This window comes from Melospiza melodia, chromosome 1, assembly GCF_035770615.1.
Source record: "Melospiza melodia melodia isolate bMelMel2 chromosome 1, bMelMel2.pri, whole genome shotgun sequence".
In the NCBI taxonomy this organism is placed as follows: Eukaryota; Metazoa; Chordata; class Aves; order Passeriformes; family Passerellidae; genus Melospiza; species Melospiza melodia.
The window spans coordinates 159,247,801-159,267,254 of NC_086194.1; the positions used below are offsets into that span (position 1 = coordinate 159,247,801).

The 19,454-nt window shown below is 33.6% G+C and overlaps 1 protein-coding gene across 3 annotated transcripts in view; it reads left to right on the forward strand.

Annotated features, from left to right (window-relative positions):
* Positions 1–19,454, forward strand: part of CSMD3 (CUB and Sushi multiple domains 3) — a 588,763-nt gene that overhangs the window by 528,931 nt on the left and 40,378 nt on the right. For all 3 annotated transcript variants that reach the window (XM_063173375.1, XM_063173384.1, XM_063173392.1), the window contains 5 exons: positions 4,611–4,784; positions 6,161–6,334; positions 9,748–9,933; positions 12,922–13,095; positions 18,649–18,831. In XM_063173375.1, coding sequence (XP_063029445.1) covers positions 4,611–4,784; positions 6,161–6,334; positions 9,748–9,933; positions 12,922–13,095; positions 18,649–18,831 — 891 coding nt within the window. The remainder of the gene's footprint in view (positions 1–4,610; positions 4,785–6,160; positions 6,335–9,747; positions 9,934–12,921; positions 13,096–18,648; positions 18,832–19,454) is intronic.

Here is a 19,454-nt window from a genome sequence, read left to right on the forward strand (position 1 = left end):
ATGTAGTCTAGAATCTTAACTTAGTGGGAAGTCAGCTATTTACTACCAGGGCACTAGAATTTACTTATTTGCCACAAAGCCCTTATAATAGGAGTTTAAATGAAAATCCTGAGAAACAATTACCATCAGAATCGATATTAAACAATACTAGAATATATAGCAATAAATATGAGCATATCTTTAATCTATAATGAACGTCTTGGAATTATTTTCATAGATAGCTTAATAAAAAATGTTAAAGGTAAGAATTCTACTAAAATTCATGAGGAAAAATAAATAAACACCTTACTTTTAGAAGAAATGAAAAAAAAAACCCAGAATGGAATTTAAGTTAAGTAATAATTGCTCTTCCAAAACAGGTGTTGATAATGATAGAGGTTCTTTGATGGTTTGAGAGGTGTTTTGTTTTTTCTTCCTCTAATCTTTTTTTTTTCCCCTCTTGATATTGGAGAAGTAATGATAGCTGCTACTATAAGTTGAGGTCTTAATTTCCTCTGGCAGAGAGCATCTCTATGGTTGTGTAAAATAGAGTGGGAAAATACAGCAAATAATAAAAGTTCTGGAAAATATTAATGATTCTCTAACTTTTTTCAATCTTATGGAATTTAGTTATTTGCATGAATCGGTGGAAATTCTAGTAAAGTTCTCCAACAATCTCTTGACAGGAACTATGTACACCAATATTTAGACTTGTCATAGCAAACATAGTGAACTGTTTACCACATGCACCCCATGGTTTTGGAGTTTTTTTTGAAAATACAAAAAATAATGCTGAACCCATAATTTTGGGGTATTGGATTGTTTTGGTTTTGGGATTTTTTAACCTCCTTTTTTATTTTGTTTGGTTTGGTTTTAATGTTTTTTTATATATCCCTCAGTCACACTAAACTTCCTCTGGAAAGTAGAGTAAAAACTGGCAAAAAATCCTGCAAATTCCCACATTTTGTTTGTTTGTTTGTTTGTTTATTTTAATCTCTTTTAGATTTGAGATAAAAAATGTGTCACAAGTCTGGTATATCCTGTTTTTAAATGATATTTACTTACTTAACATTTTCATTGATTTAGAATTCTGTTTTGACAAAAGTACAGTTTTATAACACAGCATTAAAATATTCTTAATTAATTCAGATTTATTTCTCAGTTTGGAAATTTAAATAGGGATAGAAGTAGTCTCTACTGATTTAAAGTCATGTTTCATTACTAGTAGTGGGAAGTTCACAATCAGTCATGCAATATCGCTAGCACTCCAAAGGTATAACTGTTACATAGAGTGGGAGGAAATAATCAAGACAGAGGGATTTGAAGTAACAGACTCATAGAACAGCCCAGGTTGGAAGGGAATTTGAAAAATCATCTGATCCAACATTTCATGGCAAAGGGAGCTGGGATGGGATTACCTAGCAACCTGTTTAGTCCCATTTTGAAAACATCTGGTGATGTAGACTCCCATCACATCTCTGAATAGATTGTTCTGGGGAATGCTTGTTCTTACTGTCAAAAGAATTCTTTCTTATGTAATGATGAAACCTTTCCCAGTGCAGTTTGCACCCATTGCTCTTCCTCCTCTCCACGTGACTCCATGTGAAGAGAGAGCCTCCAATATTTTCCTAGCCACTCTCTTAGTACTGGGATGCTGTGATGAGCCCCATCCTGCCTGAGCCTTCTCTTCTCCAGGAGCTAATGCCTTCAGCCTTTCCTCACAGGAGACGTTTTTCAGCCTTTGATTATTTTCATGACCTGCCTTTGCAGTCTGTCTGCATCCTTCTGCATCTTTCATGTGCAGCCTGGCAAGCACTGGATAGAGTGGGATGATCACATCTCTCCCACTGCTAATAGTGTTTCTGCAGATGCAGCCCAGGATCCATTTTGCTTTCACTGTTGCAGCCACACTGCTGGCTCACAGTCAGCTTCTTGTCCACCAAGACCCTTGGGAGCCTTTCAGTGACACTGCTCCCCAGCCAGCACACAGATCATGGCCTGTTCTGGGCTCTTTGGTTCTGTCATCCCAGGGGCAGAGTCTTGCAGGTGTTTTTGTTAACCTCAGAGAGTTCTTTCTCACTTGCTCTTCCAGCCTGCCCAGATCTTTCTGTAAGATGTCTCTTCCTTCTCACGTCTGCCTCACTTCACCTCAGTCTGGTGTCATCAGCAAACTTGGTTAGGCAGCTTTCAATCCCATCATCCAGATAATTTATGAAGATATTCAATGTCATAGGCCCCATTACTGATCCTTAGGGAACCCTGTTGTGATAGATTTCCAACCAGAGTGCAAACCATGGATCACCACCCTTTTAGTGCAGCCTCTTAACCCATTCCCTACCCATCTTGAAGACCACCCACCCAATCTGTATCTTACCCTTTTGTGCAGGAAAAGGCTGTGAGAAATGGTGTTGAATACTTTGCTGAATTTCAGGTAAGCAACATCCGCCAACCCTCTCCTTGTATATAGTAAATGTTGAAGACAGTCAAAGGAAAAGAAGTAAATAAAGAAAAAAGAAACTCAGAAGTCAAAGAAGTCAAAACTAAGGTCTGAGAGGTTTATGACAATGAAAGGAATTAGACTAAGAGGATGGGAGTTTTAAATTACTTTAAATTTTCTGGAATGAGACTGGGATATCTCTGCAAGATATATAGATGATTTGTAATGAATTTTTATACGTTGAAGTTGTATGGTTTTGTAAAGTTTTGAAAAGTTGCAGAAACTGCACTGTGATCTCAGTTGCCTCACATGTTGAATTACTTCAGTTTTATTCTCTCTGCACAGGAAACAGAGATTGACCTTTCTGGTGAAGTATTCTGCTTTCACTCTGCCATAAAGCAACACTAAATTCTTAATTAGGAACCAAGCCATATATTTTAATTAAATGCAACTTGAAAAATATTTCCTTGAGCATGATCTGAATCACTGCTGACTGCCTGGTTGGATTTTGATAGAAACTAATCTTTTACAACTCAGTTTTTATTCCTCATCTGGTTAGCCCTGTTTATAGTCAGAAATATGAGAGGATAGGGAAATCAGTTCCTTTGGAGTATTTTCAAAAAAATCTACTACACGCTGAATGGATTATGAATTTCTTGGAAAATCAAGAAACACTCTGACAAAAATTTTTTAAGCATGTTATTCCATCTTATCCTAGAAAACATAAATTTAATGTTTTTAATATAAGACTGAGGGTAACAGGGAGGGAACAAAGAAGGGTTAATATAGCTTTGAATACTACCAGGCTTGGACTCCTGATAAGTACACAGAAGTCAAATTGGAGTCATCAATCTAATATATGTGGAGGTTCATATACTACTAATACTGAATAGGTAAATTCTGATCGTTTTATCATGTTTCATGCAATGAAGTACAATACAAAACTCAAGTTGTAAGAAAATGTAACATTTTCTCTTCTTTTCTTTTTTTTTAAATTTCTAGTCTCAAATGAATGAGGTAAAATGCAGAAAAATACATCAGGATATTAGAACCATTTAAAATTTCAAAGGAAAAAACAGTCCAAACCATATTGGCTCTATATGCCTTTTCTTATAAGCAATTCCATGCTTTTTAGATTTGTTTGTGGGGGCTATTTGAGGAAAATTAGAAGACAAAAGGAGAGCAGAGGAGTTTGAGTGGCTGGAGGTTTGGTTTTTTTCCCCTAAAAAATTATGCTGAAACAGTGCTCTTTTTTTTTTTTTTTTTTTTTTTTTTTTTGTTCATGTCTTACTCTTCTTTTGGCAGTGAATTCTCTACCAAATGTCACAATCTTCTTGAAGTCAACCATTCTTAGAAGACTTTCCCTTTACCAGATTTTTTGCTGAATCACAGTGCCCATTTTCTAGAATTCATTATGAAAAATAGCAACTACACAGTTTTTTGGTTTTTTCCTCAGTCTCTCTGTAGGCTAAATGTCTCTTTATGACTTTCATAATGAAAATACAATAATTCTCATATTTTGACAATACAGAGTAAAAGATTAAGCCTAGGCATAGACAGATTTTTGGTTGCCATTTGGCTGCTGTAAGATTTGGCAGCTGTTGTGCTGACTGCCTTCAACCAAAGAATGTTAATCTCTTTGGAATTCCACTGGGAAGGAGAGAAAGAATGGAAAACATAACAGAGGTTCAAATTCCAGCAATAAATTGTTCAAGTTAATTCTTTTATTTTTATTGTAAAAAGGCTATATTTATAATGTCCACATGGATTGATATCTGTAATATTTGTATTATTTTTATTTATGTAGAATTTTTCTGTTTAGTTAAATGCATGATGTTTTAATGCTGCCTTATTCATTAATCATAATCAAAATAAAACTAAGGTAAATAATACATATTTTTACATATTGCAATAAAAAGGAATTATTCATATTTTTAAAGGAAATTTTATTATATATATGACATTTAATCTCTTTGCTACATCATCAGTAGCTATACATTGCTATACATATGCATGATTGCAGTTTTCACCAAGGTAATACAAATAAAGCTTTGAATTACGTCAATAAAAAACCTTAAAAGATATTCAGCATTTCTTTGTTTTAGATGAGGAAGTTTATTTAAAGTTTATCTGACATATTTACTGATTTTTTTTTTATTTTTTTTTCTTTTTTCTTTACCATACATAAATCTAGCTGGTCACTGTGGTATCCCAGATCTTATAGTCAATGGACAAGTAATAGGAGAAAATTATGGCTACAGAGACACAGTTGTTTACCAGTGCAGTCCTGGTTTTCGCTTGATTGGCTCTTCTGTAAGAATCTGCCAACAGGATCACAACTGGTCTGGCCAACTTCCGTCCTGTGTGCGTAAGTAAGCATGGCAGCACATTCTGATGGATGTTACAGGAGCATCTGCGTCAAACTAGATGAGGCTTGAATGGTCCTCAAAAGTATGGGGACACATAAAATCTGTGATTCATCTATCGGGTGAAGTTAAGTGTTGTCACATAAAATGTCCACTGCCTGTTTTTGGTGACTGAATACCTGCTGTTTTGGATATGAAATTTCTTCAGAATGTGATAGGATTTATGAATGCCACTACTCTAATTTGAAAATGGCTTTATGACCTGTAGTGGCTTTTGGAAATGTTTAATGTGTATTTACTTTCACTGTTTCAGTTGGATAAGTAAATACTGTTGGAGTAAACTGTCAACACTGCAAATTGAAATGTTTACCAATTTTTTTTTTCCTTCTTCTTCCTCTCAGAGGTGCTGTTACTTTGATTTGTGGTTTTGGTGTTCTTTTGAGTGAATATTGTGCTTTGTTAATGAGATTTCTTTCTCATGATAAGTGTGTCAAGCCATTCATTACATGAAAGACTTTAAGTAATAACATCAAATTATGTATTTAATTTAGGAAAATTTGAGATTTCTCTAAGCACTTTAAAGTAAATTAACAGTATGTTGCAGGTAATATTAGTGTATTGAAACTGTATAAATCTGCCTCTAAATATGCTATCCTTGAAGCACAAATTCTCTTAATGCTAAGTCATAACACACAATGTTAATTCATTTGTTCTGTCATTTTTAAATATTTATTTTTAATTACTGATTAACCTTTTTTTCCAACAGTTGTTACAAAATAGAAGAAAATATTTGCTAAGTGTTTTTGGATCATTTTGAGAATATTAATTTGTGTCCAATTTCCTTACTTTTCTTTCGTCTGGTTTTTTAGGCACAGAAAATAAACTTTACCTTCTTTAGATGGATTTTTTATAAACATTAGAAAAATTTCACTGTGCCAATAGTTCTGGGGTATTTTCAAAAAAAAAAGTCATAAATTTATAGCTTCACTAAGTATTTAAGCCACAAAGATAAAATATTGAGTTGATAATAAGACAAATTTGTAAGAAATAATTCCTGAGGAACTAAGGTAGTGAAATATTTCCTTTCAATTTCAGACTATACATAATGAAAATCTAGTGCTTTCTTTTCTCCTGCTTCTTCAGAACAGTTTTCTTCATTTGCTTTCATTACTGCATGTCAAATTCTTTTCAGTTTATTTAAAAATTTAATTAAGTTCTTGAACATTAATACATCATGGAAAATACGCAGTATCTTATAATATCAAAACTTGAAAATACTAATATATCGTTATTATCTATTGTATAATAAATAATGAAAAGTGATAACATCTTGTTATGGTTTTGTTTGTTGTTTTTTTTTTGACTGGTGCTATGCTAGCTGTCAGCTGTGGTCACCCTGGTAGTCCTATTTATGGAAGAACAAGTGGAAATGGTTTCAACTTCAATGATGTTGTGACATTTTCCTGTAATACTGGGTATGTTATGCAAGGACCGACCAAAGCTCAGTGCCAAGCTAACAGGCAGTGGAGCCACTCACCCCCTATATGCAAAGGTAAGAAAGCACCATTTCCAGGTTTCTAACTAAATGTTGTAAAATTAAGGCTGAAAAATAAGCAGAGGGTAAAGGAACACAAGACAAAGTGATTCCTTTCTCATCAACAGAGAGACTGATTAACTAACATAATAATGTTCTTATTTAAGACTTTTTGTGATGCTATGATTTTTTACAGTCGGATTGCCAGGATAATGGTTGCAGAGAAACTTTCTTATGTGTCTGTAGACTGTATTGCTTTTTAAAATGTTGTTTCTGCAAGTTACTGAAGCAAAATTATGGAGAGATCATTAAGAGCTTAAAGCCTGAAATAATTTTTTCTGCATTTTTAGACAATATAGTTCTAGCAGACACATAAGAAAAGCTACTTTTCTTCCTTTTACATTTCCATTGGTGCTTCACAGAGCATCTTGACTTTGAAAATTGCTATTCTAATTTATTAATGTTGTCCATTTGTGTTCGTTCTCAATGCTTCTAGATATTCTTTCACTTAGAAAAATAATTCTTTCACTTAGAAAAATTATAGTATGGTATTAGTCCTATTTAATTGTTCAAAAACAGTTTTAGCAAGGTTTTGTCATCCCTATATTTTTAAAATTTTGATGTGTTTTTAAATAATTTGTTTTATTTAGAAAAATGTACTTTTTGCTGTAGCTTGCATGTACATATGCAGAAATTCTAATGATTGTTCTTCAGCATTTTCTCTGCAGCTTCTCTGTATTTTTATCTGTGCATAAACTAAATAATGTATTTTTATAGAAGTTTTATTGACTATATATATTCTTTTCAATAGGTGTTCTCCACTTTCATTTCATTACTTTCCCCTAAGAGATACTGCCAAATAGTTTACAGAACTTAAATTTCCAAGGAACCTTTTGTTGATGAGAAGACATTATTTTCTAAATTTACAGTACTAAACATATACTGTGTGTTTAGGGTACCTGCTTAATCTCATCCTCAATCCAGTTGCTATCAGTCACTTTGGTATTCTCGTATTGCAGAGTGCCAAAGTGCTGACAGCTTATTGGCATGTAGGGATTCGTGAATAAGTTGTTCATGTTGCTCTTTGAAAGTTTACACAGTCCTGAAATTGTATATTGGTTTTAGGAGAGATTTTAAAAACAATAAGTGCTAATCTTGTGTTGGACATCATTAATCATGTCAGCAATGTGCAGTGAAATCCATTCTAATGTGATTTTGTTTTATTTGCTTTGAAGTTAAATAATAATACAATGTTACCTTACAAATTTGTAAACTACCAAACGTGCAATATTATAGAAAGGCTGCACACTGTTGTGAAGTCTTTCCTTTTGTCCCATAAATTTTTCATGTAAATTCAGTGCACTTGCTGTTTTACTATAAACAACTTTATTAAATGTCTAGCTTCTTAGCCAACCATAATAATTGTGTAAAACTATTGAAATGGTCAAAGTTCCTTGTATTTTGTTTCAAGTGCTCACTACTCCTGAATAATGAATAAACTCTTTTCGTTACTTTAAATATATGCTTAGTAACAGGAACATGGACAACATTCTCAGGTCCATGGTGTGATTCTTAGGGCTGTCCTGTGCAGGGTCAGGAGCTGGACTTCAATGATCCTTGCAGGGGGGTAAACAGAAAAAAAAGACAGAAATGTAGCTCAGGCTTTCCTCCAGGAAAAGAAAAATATTCAATATTGACCATCAATGTAGCTAACAAATTGTACTGTCCTTTACTGTTAAAGAAGTCAAATACAAGCAGAAAGGCATTTCTGTCCTTGGAAAAGGTATGTTTTCTAGGCTTATAGTATCAATATTTGAGACCTGCTAGAAGAAGCACACAAGCAGGCAAAAAAATTTAGAATAGTGGCTAGAGAGGACATGAGCCATAAAATGACTACATTAAATGATTTAGGTGGGAAAAAGGATCTTGAATTGCATCTGGTAATACCAGTTTTCCTTTGCAATTTACAGAGCTTTTCAGCATATTTTAATAATTTCATATACAGACATCCATGCATATTTATCTCTGTAATCCAACAAATGTGAATGCACGGTCCTGCACCTGGGGAAGGAAGAGTGACCCCAGTAACCCCATGCACCAATACAGGCTGGGGGTGGAAAGCAGCTCTGCAGAGAAGGACCTGGGGTTCCTGGTGGACAGCAAAGTGCCCACAAGCCCAGCAGTGCCCGTGTGGCCATGAAGGCCAGTGTTGTCCTGATGTGCATGGGGAAGAGCATTGACAGCAGTCAAGGGAGGTGATCCCCCACCACTTCTGAGCCCTCATCAGGAACATCTGGAGAACCTGGAGTGCGCTCAGCTGAGTGCCACAAAGATTATTAGGGACTGGAGCATCTCTCTTACACAGACAGGCTGAGGGAGCTGGGCCTGTTCACTCTTGGGAAGAGGTGACTGAGAGGGGACTTCATCACTGCCAGGAACTGAAGGGAGGATGTCAAGAGGATGGAGCCAGGCTCCTCTTGGTGGTGCCAAGCAAAAAGATGAGATGCAAAAAGATGGATAGGAATTGATGCAAAGGAAATTCCACCTGAATACACATGCAGATATATAGATTTGCACATAGGTGTGTGCAAGTGCATGTATATAAACATGCAATTGATTATAAGGATATGGGGATAGTAATTTTTACGGGAACTTTGGTTTTCTAGAAAAAAAAATTATTCACTTTGAATAAGTGATGATGTGTTTCCTTGACCAGAGGAAACCATATGAAAACTGTTAAAATAATCTTCATGACCCCCAAAAAAGGTATTATACTGAACTCACTGGTAGCTGCAAGACACAAGGGGGAAAAAAATCCATATTCAGAAATTTTCAAAAATATTACTTTTTAAGTGCTAAGAACTCAAAAAAATCATCCGTATTCTTAACCATTAAAGTTGACCTTTATTTTTACAGGTCTTACCCACTTGTTGGGATATGTTCGTATTCTTTCAGGTTCACCACAGTCTTACCTAACTGACCTTGTGCCCTTTAGCTCAAAACATCTGTCTTAAAGGTGATTCATTATCAAAATGTTGGTATAGGAACATAAGTATGTTTGCATTTCTGTGTGTGTTAGACCAAAATCACATCTAGCCCCAAAATATGTTTCTATTTGTGGACAATAGTGTGTTTCAAGACAGGAATGTAAATTCATTTTATTGGTATGTTCAGTAATTTTTAGTGGCCAATAATTTCACAGTATTACCACACTGTAAAGAAGCATTTCTTTTTATTTGCTCTGAGTTTAACATCTTCTGGCTTTAACAATTTGTCGTTTCAGTTCTTCTTCCTAATTCACTACCATTATATAAAAAGTTAGGATATATAAAACCAGCAACACATTGAATGTTTCTTATACAAAGAATAGGAGACCATTTTAGGAGACTGTGTTATTATGGCTCTCAAGTCTGTGCTCTTTTTCTTTTTAGTGGTCAATTGTTCTGATCCTGGAATTCCTGCAAATTCTATAAGAGAAAGTAAAATTGAACATGGAAATTTCACATATGGCACAGTGGTATTTTATGACTGCAATCCTGGATATTTTTTGTTTGGCTCTTCAGTTTTAATTTGTCAACCAAATGGCCACTGGGACAAACCTCTGCCTGAATGCATTAGTAAGTAGATAATGAGTTTGCTTCTACAAGGAGTATGGACTAGACGAGGCGTTATTTTACACAACATTTTCATCAGTCTCTTGACAGCAATTATAAAATTCACGTTTATATACATTTGTGTGTGTGTGGTTTGGATGGAGGGTCTCAGTAGCTGCTGAAATAGCAGTTATATTACTCTTGTATGTAGCAAATAACATGGAATACTCATGAAATGCAATAGCCAAACAAACATCTGTGAATGCTCCAGCATAATAATCCCTGATAGCAGAGATGCAAGGTCAAAACCTGTCCATTGACTTCACCAGTGATAGCACTGTAGAACACCTAACGTGTCCTCTGGACAGTGTCCTCAGTTTGCCACACTAACAGAGGTACCTGAGCATCATACTCATACACAACCTATTCACTAAGGCAACTGCATCAACACAAGTAGGTTATTTTTATTCTGGTTTGTCATAAGAAACTTTCTAACTGTGATGCAGATATAGCCAGAGATGTTTCTTAGACTTTTAATTGGCTGAGACATTGATTTACCCGGTTCTCTATTAGTCTGTGAAAAGGGTTTTGTTTAGGATAAACATTTTTCACTGAGAAAAGGCTTCTTTTCTAGACATGGAAAGGAAAACAGTCTAAAGGTTACTTATCCAGGAATCATGGACTGATATTTGCAATACTGAAGGTATTTGTTCTCAGGAGGCTTCACTAGTTCTACTATTACCTCTATATAAGAGGTGACAAAATAAGAATAAAATAACCTTTTTTTCTTGTTAGTGATAAAAATTTCAGTTATGGAACTTGTCTCTTTCTTTGATGGGATAAGTAGCTTGATTGCAAGTCACAGTTAAACCTAAAACAAAGTGCCTGTTGGTCACAAGTTAAATTTCAAAGGCAACATTACCTTTTCAAAAGGAGAAATATTCCTTAATAGTAAAGTATTTAGAAAGAGAAACTAATTTAAAGGTAAAGTTGCAAAGACTTTTTCCTTCTACATTTGCATTTTAATCTCTTAGTGATTTTTTATCTGAATTGTCACAAGTAATTTAATAATGCAGCCTTTATTCTTCTTTTAAAAGAGCTTTGGGAATAAAAGGGATTTATATACTTTTGAAAGGGCATTTTGTGCTTTATTTGTGTCATTTTCATAGAGGGGTCAATGAATTCTACCTAAGTGGTATCCATGATATTTTGTAATCATAAGCTTACCAGAAGTTTTTAAGAGCCTTTTTTAAGAGCTTCTGAAGTGTTTTTCAAATTATTGCTGGAATGAAACTCTTTACAATGGTGTGGATTGATAGCACAAGGAATAATGCTTTAAACTAAAAAGAGTTTGTTTAGATTAGATATAGAGATGTTTCTTTGTTTTTGGTTTTGTTTTAATGAGTGTGGTAAATAGAATAGAAGAAAATTAGTTAGAATTTGAAAAAAAAAGAAATTCAATCAACTTCTCATATGAAATCTCAGCCTGAAAACATTAATATCAAATTAAATTTTGTAGAATTCATAATCATATAAAGGGTATTATTAAGGGTGCTATAATTTTAAAGTCAATTATTAGGGATCCAGGGCTTCTAGATATAAATGTAAACAGAAAATTGTGTACAAGAAAGCCCAAAGGTGAAAACTTTAAGGTACCAGTATGATATTAACTGTGTCCAGAATGACAGCTGAATAGGGCAAAAGAATCAATCAAGAATACTAGAGATAACAAAATATTCTGAAAAACTGTGAATGTTCTTCAGAGGATAAAGGTCTGATCTTGTTGAAGCCTGCATGACCAACATGCCTTGTTCTTGATGATGTTCTAAGTTTTCATTCTCAGCAATTATCCATAACTGATAGTAGATTTTAGTTAGAAGCAATTGATTAAAAAAATAACACTCTGACAACAAGTGCTTGTTATATGAAGTTGACTATTCTGGCTGTTTTACTCAAAGTCCTCAAAGCAGAACAGTCACAGGGGTCAGCAACACTACGTAAGAATCAAAGTTGATCAATAGTTTGCCATATTCCTAAATCCTTTGTGATCCTGTCAGGAAGGTTCCGCACTGTGAAGGTTGGACCTTTGGGAGAACATGTCATTCAATGCAAATCAGTATATACATAAATTAAAGCTCTAAGACCATAGTAATATATTAAGAAAGAAAAAATGCCATATATGATTTTGGTCTTATGCTGTATTGTACAATCATGGTACTATTGCATGCATCTGAAATGCCATGGAATTGAACACATCCTTGACCCCGATCAGGCTTCTGATCTGGATTTTTCTTTAATAAAGAAGTCCTGCTGAAAATAGTATTTAATGTGATGAAATTTTCATAAGTCATAAAATCTACAACTTCAGTTGTATGATTTAGCAGCTGATTCTACTACACTAATATTTGCAGCCCTGATTTGTGGGCTTCATGGTACATAAGTACAACTATCTCTGGCAAAGACAGTCTACATACCATGGACAGATGTAAGATAAGAAATCAAACATCAGGCCTAAATTCAGTTTGTGTACACAGTGGATTGATTTATGAAATTTTGGTTTATGAAATATTTTTTGCATTTCCTAAACTTGATTTATTTAGCTTGCTTTTAAATTAACTCCTTGTCCTGAATTATTAAAAGAGGGATGAATTTCTGCATATTCTCTACCACAGCAGTGGCTTTGGCAGATACTGTGTTCCTGTAATTTTTCTCTGAAGAGTATAAGGTGTCTGTATGTGTTCATGACATAAACATCAACTTAGTGAATGAGTGGTTTTGAACATCTATATATGTATCTAAAATATTTTTTTTGACACCTTAAAACATTTCTTTCACAGCTTTTGGTCTGAAGCATATTTTGCATTCTAATCCCATGGTCTTCCCCCTTCCTGCAAACCCTAAAAATGTTAACCCCTTCACAAAGTTTATGTGTGCAGTTGTAAAAATGAAAACTAAAAATTGCACGATCAGTGATAATAACCTTCTTTTATCTCCAATAATTATGCATTGTAGTGATTGACTGTGGACATCCTGGAGTTCCTCCGAACGCAGTCCTGTCAGGAGATAAATACACCTTTGGTTCCACTGTTCATTACACCTGCACGGGGAGGCGGTCGCTCTTGGGGCAGGCGTCTCGCACGTGTCAGTTAAATGGACACTGGAGTGGATCTCTTCCTCACTGCTCAGGTAATATTTGTGAATTAATGACTGTATCCTGAAGTGGTTTTAAATATATTTTGATTTTTCAGAAGGCCATTTAAAAATCTGAAAAATCATGTATAAAGCTGAATTACCTACTCAGTAGAAGTAAAAAGTAAAACCAAAGTAAGCATAAAGTATTAGCAAGAAAATAATCTGGAAGAAGTAGACTTTCCTGGTGGCACTTAACATGAACAAAAAATTTCACATTCGGTTGACTGTTAACCAGTTTGCTTTGAAGATATTTTTTATGTGATTTCTGGCAATAGTGTTTATTTCCACAGTGAAATCTTGCAGCATTGTCTCTTCAAGATGATGGGTTAATTTTCTTATATTTTTTCTTTCAACTTGCAAATGTCTACTGGCTTGATGTCACCTCAAATATAACTTGATTGTGTAATACATTCATCTGTATAATAAGGCCAGGTAGGATCCACATAATTTCAAGACAGGGTACTCAGTTTTTGAGGGAGCACTATCTAATCCTTGTAATAGTTTAGCCCTCAATAAAGTCAAGATATGTTTTCTGAAGAACTTTTTGCTTAGGAATATTGTATTTCAAAACTTCATTTGATTCACTTTAAGAGCAGTGATCAAGTGAAAAACCGAAATCCAAGTCACACACTAAGTTAGGATTTGATTAAATCCCTTTTGTTATTAAAGACTATGTAAACAAATACTCTTATGAAGGTTAACCATGTTAGCAGTTTTAATTCTCAGTAAATACTGGTGGAAGTTCTTTCTTGTTGTGCATATGTTTAATAATTTAATTGAAGAAATCAGAGGAGTTTTGAATCTTATTTAAACCCATGCAATTCAGAGAACTTAGACATGTTAAATGGCAGAAAATAATAAGAAAATAATTGTCATGGTTTTTCTTAGATTAGATCTATGCCAAAACTAGAAGTGAAAAATAACTGATGTACAAGACTGACTATGCTCTACTAGTTTCACATTCAAAATCCAAGCTTCTTTAGAGTATTAGTAAATAATAGCATCACAGAATGGTGGAAGTCAGAAGGATCTTTACAAATCATCTAGTCCAGCCTCTTTCCAGTGACTCACTGCACACATCGTAAGAAATGTCTGCTTTATGCCCAAACTAAACTTAGCCTCTTTCAGTTTAAAATTGTCCCCTCTTCTCCTGTCACCACAGACATTGATAAAAAGCCACTGTACATCTTTCTTCTATATTTCATGTATTGAAAGGCCACAATGGAGTCTTCTGGAAGCCTTCCTTTCTTCAGGTTGAACAGCCCAAATTCTCTCAGCCTTGTTGCACAGCAGAGGTGTCCCAGCCCTCAGATCATATTTATTGAATTCCACTGGAACTACTCTAAGAGGTCTTGGTTTCTGTTGTATTGGAAACCTCAGAAATGGATACAGTAGTCCAGGTGGCAGTTTCACATATTCTAAACCTTTTTGGTTTTGTTTTTTTTCCTCTCCTGCCCTTATCTCTTCAGTGTAATCAGTTATAAACTGATTATCAGCTGCAGTTTCAGGATACAAAATTTTACATACCAAGGCACAGACATAGTTGAAAATAATATGAAATATTAAAATAGAGCTTCTTGTTTAAAATATTGCATTAAATTCTAAAGTGTTGGAAAAATTTTTCTGTATCTGAACCTTCTCTTGCAAACTCTGAAGAACCTAAAATGTGACATAACATAGAAAAATGTAAACCTAATTTAATCCTTAAACTTTCCATTAATAAAGCAGAAGGAAATTTGTCACAGTGAATAAAATTATAATCTTATAATCTATAATTTTAAAGATATGCACTAGAAATCATACTTTAATGCAAAATAATCTTGTTTAATAAATAATGATATATTTAGGTATTTGCAAATTGGAACTATTTTAATACAAAGTGGTTTTACAGCTAGAAGGAACTCATATTTTTTGGGGGGGAAATATACTCTTTAGATCAAATCTAAGGCTACTTGTTGTAGTTTTTCATAGTATTAATAATAAAATATTAAAAATCTAAACTGTGAATTTCAAAATTAATTTAATAAATATACAAAAATGTCAATGAATATAACCTAAAAATACACATGAAAATATGAAAGCAGCCCAACTGGATATAGGGCTATTCTATAGTATTTCTATTCTATAGTATTTCTCATATTAAATTAAAGAAGTGTTGAAATATCTCAGGATATTATGAGTGAGGTTCATGAAATTTTTTAAATTGTTTTTCTACCTACACATAGGAAACTCTAATCAGATCTAATTAATGTTTCTAAATTCATTTAAAAAATTCCTTGACATAGGAACATTTGAATGTTAACCATAATGAATCAAATTGTACAGAATAAAACTATTTTTTTCTTTAATGTTACTGTACCCAACTATAATTCTTAGAAAAATTTTAGATTTTCTCTTCGAAGTTTAATACTGAAATATTTCTCATTATAAAATAATTTGCAGTTCATGATAGAGAATTTCTATATTTTGCATCTAAAACATGGTAAATCATCAGCTTTTATTATTAGCCTTAAACTGGTTTCTTCATATTAATGCGTATTAAAACATTGCATTTTGCATGTTTGTTTACATTATTCATAATATATAATATAGAATATTTAACTGAGAAAAGATGCAGCACACTTGTCTTTTTAGTATGTGAAAAAGAATTTAAAAAGAAAATGCTGGATCAGTGAACATAAGGTTACTAAATTTTGTATCATCCTTATGACAGTTTCTTGTCACATGACATTGATCTAGAAGGAATTTTCCTGTCCCATTGATATATACTGGCATTCATAAACAATTTTCAATTATCATATGCATATCAGATGCAGTCAGAAATTTTTTGCAATGTAGAATTCCTCATTGGTACAGCAAGGGTTGTAAATAGTCTAAATATCCTCCATTTCATCAAGATTAAATGTCAACTGAGAATTTTTTACACAAGTGAGTGAAGGATGGCTCATAACTAACCGTAAAAACAATTTAGTTGAGTCTGCATGAGGTAATAAAAATATGTTCTCTTAGACATCATCACAGTCTACAATTTCCACTGAGGGGAAGAGGAGGGGCAGGCGCTGATCTCTGTGGTGAGCAGCGGCAGGACCCGAGGGCATGGCCTGAAGCCGTGTTAGGGGAGGCTTAGGTTGGATATTAGATAAAGGTTCTTCCCCCAGAGGGCGGCTGGGCACTGGAACAGCTCCCCAGGGACGTGGTCACAGCTCCAGCCTGACAGAGCTCAAGAAGGGTTTGGGCAATGCTCTGAGGCACATGGTGTGTGTGACTCTTGGGGATGGAGCTGTGCAGGGCTGGGACCCGGACTCGGTGATCCTTGTTGTGGGTCACTTCCAACTCAGCTTATTCTGTGGTTCTTTGATTCCATCACATCTGATGTGATTAGTCATTTAGAAATATTATTTCTGTAATCTTCAATCAAAGGAGCTGGTGGTTAACCTTCCTAAAATAAAAAGTCTGATAATCCATAGTAATAATTAGGCATTAGAAAAGAACACATGATTTTCCTTAGAAGAATAATATGTGATTTCTGTTTGGCATAGCAAATAACCTATTTTCCTTTTTTCAACATAAAATTCTTTTAGGCATGATGTTAAATAACTTGCCAAAAACTGAGCTGTTAATATGGAGACTTTGCAAATGTAGAATGATGAGTAGGCCCCATTCCAATTTTATCATAGTCTAACTAAATACTACTAGAAAATGTAAGCTACAGATTCCCAAAACAACAAAAAACACCCTTGATCTATGAATCATTTTTTTTTAATGATTTCAAAAAACATGAAGCAGACTTTCTTTCAAACTAGAGGGTTGTTAAGTCACCTAAGTACCTTGGACATAAATTATTTTTAAAGCTTATAAATTTTTTTTGCTATAATTTGGGACTGTTTGCAATTTCTTTTTAAATAGGGCTGGCAATCTGCTTTACAGATCTGTGTCATATAATGAAATGGGTAAACAGAGAACAGCCTAACTTCTCAGCCTGTGATTTTGAAGCAGACAGATAACCCTTTTACTAACTTGAGTGTATTTGTTAACTATGAAATAAATTAAATACATTGTACCATTTACTTCTTAGACATAATGGACTAAACCAAATATTTGCTGATGCACCATAGTTTTCAAAGCAGAGGAAGCTGCTTCTGCTCTTCTGCCTTCACTGTTCAGTTCTGAACATACTTTTGTCAGTAGAGAGTTGTGTCCAACTGTTCCCTCCCAACAGCATTTTTAAAACATATACAGTGCCAAGGAAGGCAGCAGAACACTTGTTTTTCTCTGCATGTAACACTCCAGGGTGATAACTTCCCATAGAACTCGTCTCCATTGAATTTGTCACTTTTGGTCTTCTGCCTATTTAGAGTTTGCAAATCTGTCTACCATTTCTTTGTAAAAATTGCTCTTATTACTTCTATTTAAGTTTAGACATACCCCAGAAAATCTGCATGACAGATTATATACATAGTAGGATTAATTTTTTCTACCTGATTCTTGAAATATTTCATTTTTATTTAAAATAGTGTAACTAACTACAAAGTAATGAAGATTTTCTCTCAAAAATATTGATATGTTTGACATATTTTTTGTCTAGAAGACCTTCATTTTATTTGCAAGCTGTTAGAAAAACAGATGGGCTATGAGGAAGAAACCAGAACAATGGAGCTCCAAGAATTCTAGAATTCAACTCTTGAGTATTGAAACTCAGGAATATAATATACCTTAATCTCTTTTTACATAAAAACTATCTTAAAGTTCTCCAAAAAATAAAGTAGATGGTTCTAAGTAAACATTAAAAGATTCAAATGAATGAGCTGATGTTCATGTGTTACCTAGAACTTCCTAAAAGTTCTTATAAAGACTTAGATGTATAATCTTTGGTATTATTATTACTTTTTATTGTTATCATTATTACTGCATTGATTATTCTAATATTTATATACAGCAGATAGCATTTAACATTATTAATGTATTTTTATATGAATACAAACTTGTTTACCATTAACATTCTATCTTAGAATTTTCTGAAACATTTATATCTGAGGGAGATTTTAGCTATTGGTCGGTTTTCACATGATGTTCCAACATTTCTAGAATGCAGGAAAATTCTTCATGTCTGTTCCAAGTCTGGTGATACCATAAAACTAAGAAATATTTTATGAACACTAGTAATATACAAGAAAATTGTCTTTGCAATCAGGACTTTAGTTTTCCTCAGAATTCCTTATTTTAAAATGAAAAATTCCCAAGGTTTTGTGCTTGTCTTTCCCCCCATATTTTATTTGATATTTCTGTCATCAAAATTTTAGCATGGTATTAGGGGAATTTGAGAAAATTATAATTCTTCTTCTGCAATACTAAAAAATAAGTAGAAAAAATTAGTGGAAGATCAAGTAATTTTGCATTTATAGGGACTCACACCCACTGATATATATGGGGATTTAAAAAAATATATTTATGAACTTATTTATAAATACATATGGAATAAAGGTTTTACAAATGCAGAATAATAATAATATTTTATAAGTATTCTAATCTTTGCACTCTAAAATCTAGGTGATACAGCTGGTTCTTGTGGTGATCCAGGTATCCCAGGCCATGGGTCTAGGGAAGAAAACAATTTTAAAATTAAAAGCACGATACATTTCAGCTGTGATATTGGATATATCTTGCATGGCTCAGAAGAAAGAACATGTTTGGCAAATGGAAGCTGGACAGGAAGACAACCTGAGTGCAAAGGTAAATCAAAGATGTACTTAATTTTTTAGCTGCGTTTTTAATACTGTTCATCAGAAAACCAATTTTGCATTGCCAGCCTTCTGTTGTGAACAGGGTGCAGTTATTTTGGACTGAAAAATTTTTTCAAATAAGTTTTGCACTATAGCAGTGGCTTGATATCAGGTGAAAAAATTTGAAACCAGTAAAGCATGTTTACAGGTTTTGAGGGAAAAAATAAATAAGCCTTTAGAACTCAATTTTTTGATGAATATTTTTTCACTTAAAAATCTCAGCATAACCTGACCTTTAATAACAACCATATACCACATGAATTTCAGACAAAAACCCCAGTTTTAGGAAAATGTCAGTGTCAGGATTTCTTTTGGTTTATTCATCTATGTATAAATGGTTGACTTAAAATTTCATTTATTAATACTGCTGACTTTGCTTTTTTCAATAGAAAACAAAATGCAGAAGCAAGTTTATTTGTAAAATACAATTCTGAAAATTTCAAGGTAGACAAATTATCATAAAAGAAAGCTATAAAAGGATATTTCTGAAGACTCATTTATTGCCTAATTTACTATGCTTCAGAATAGGAAAATAATTCCCAACAGATTCTTTTGCAAAACAAAGTGTCTTGA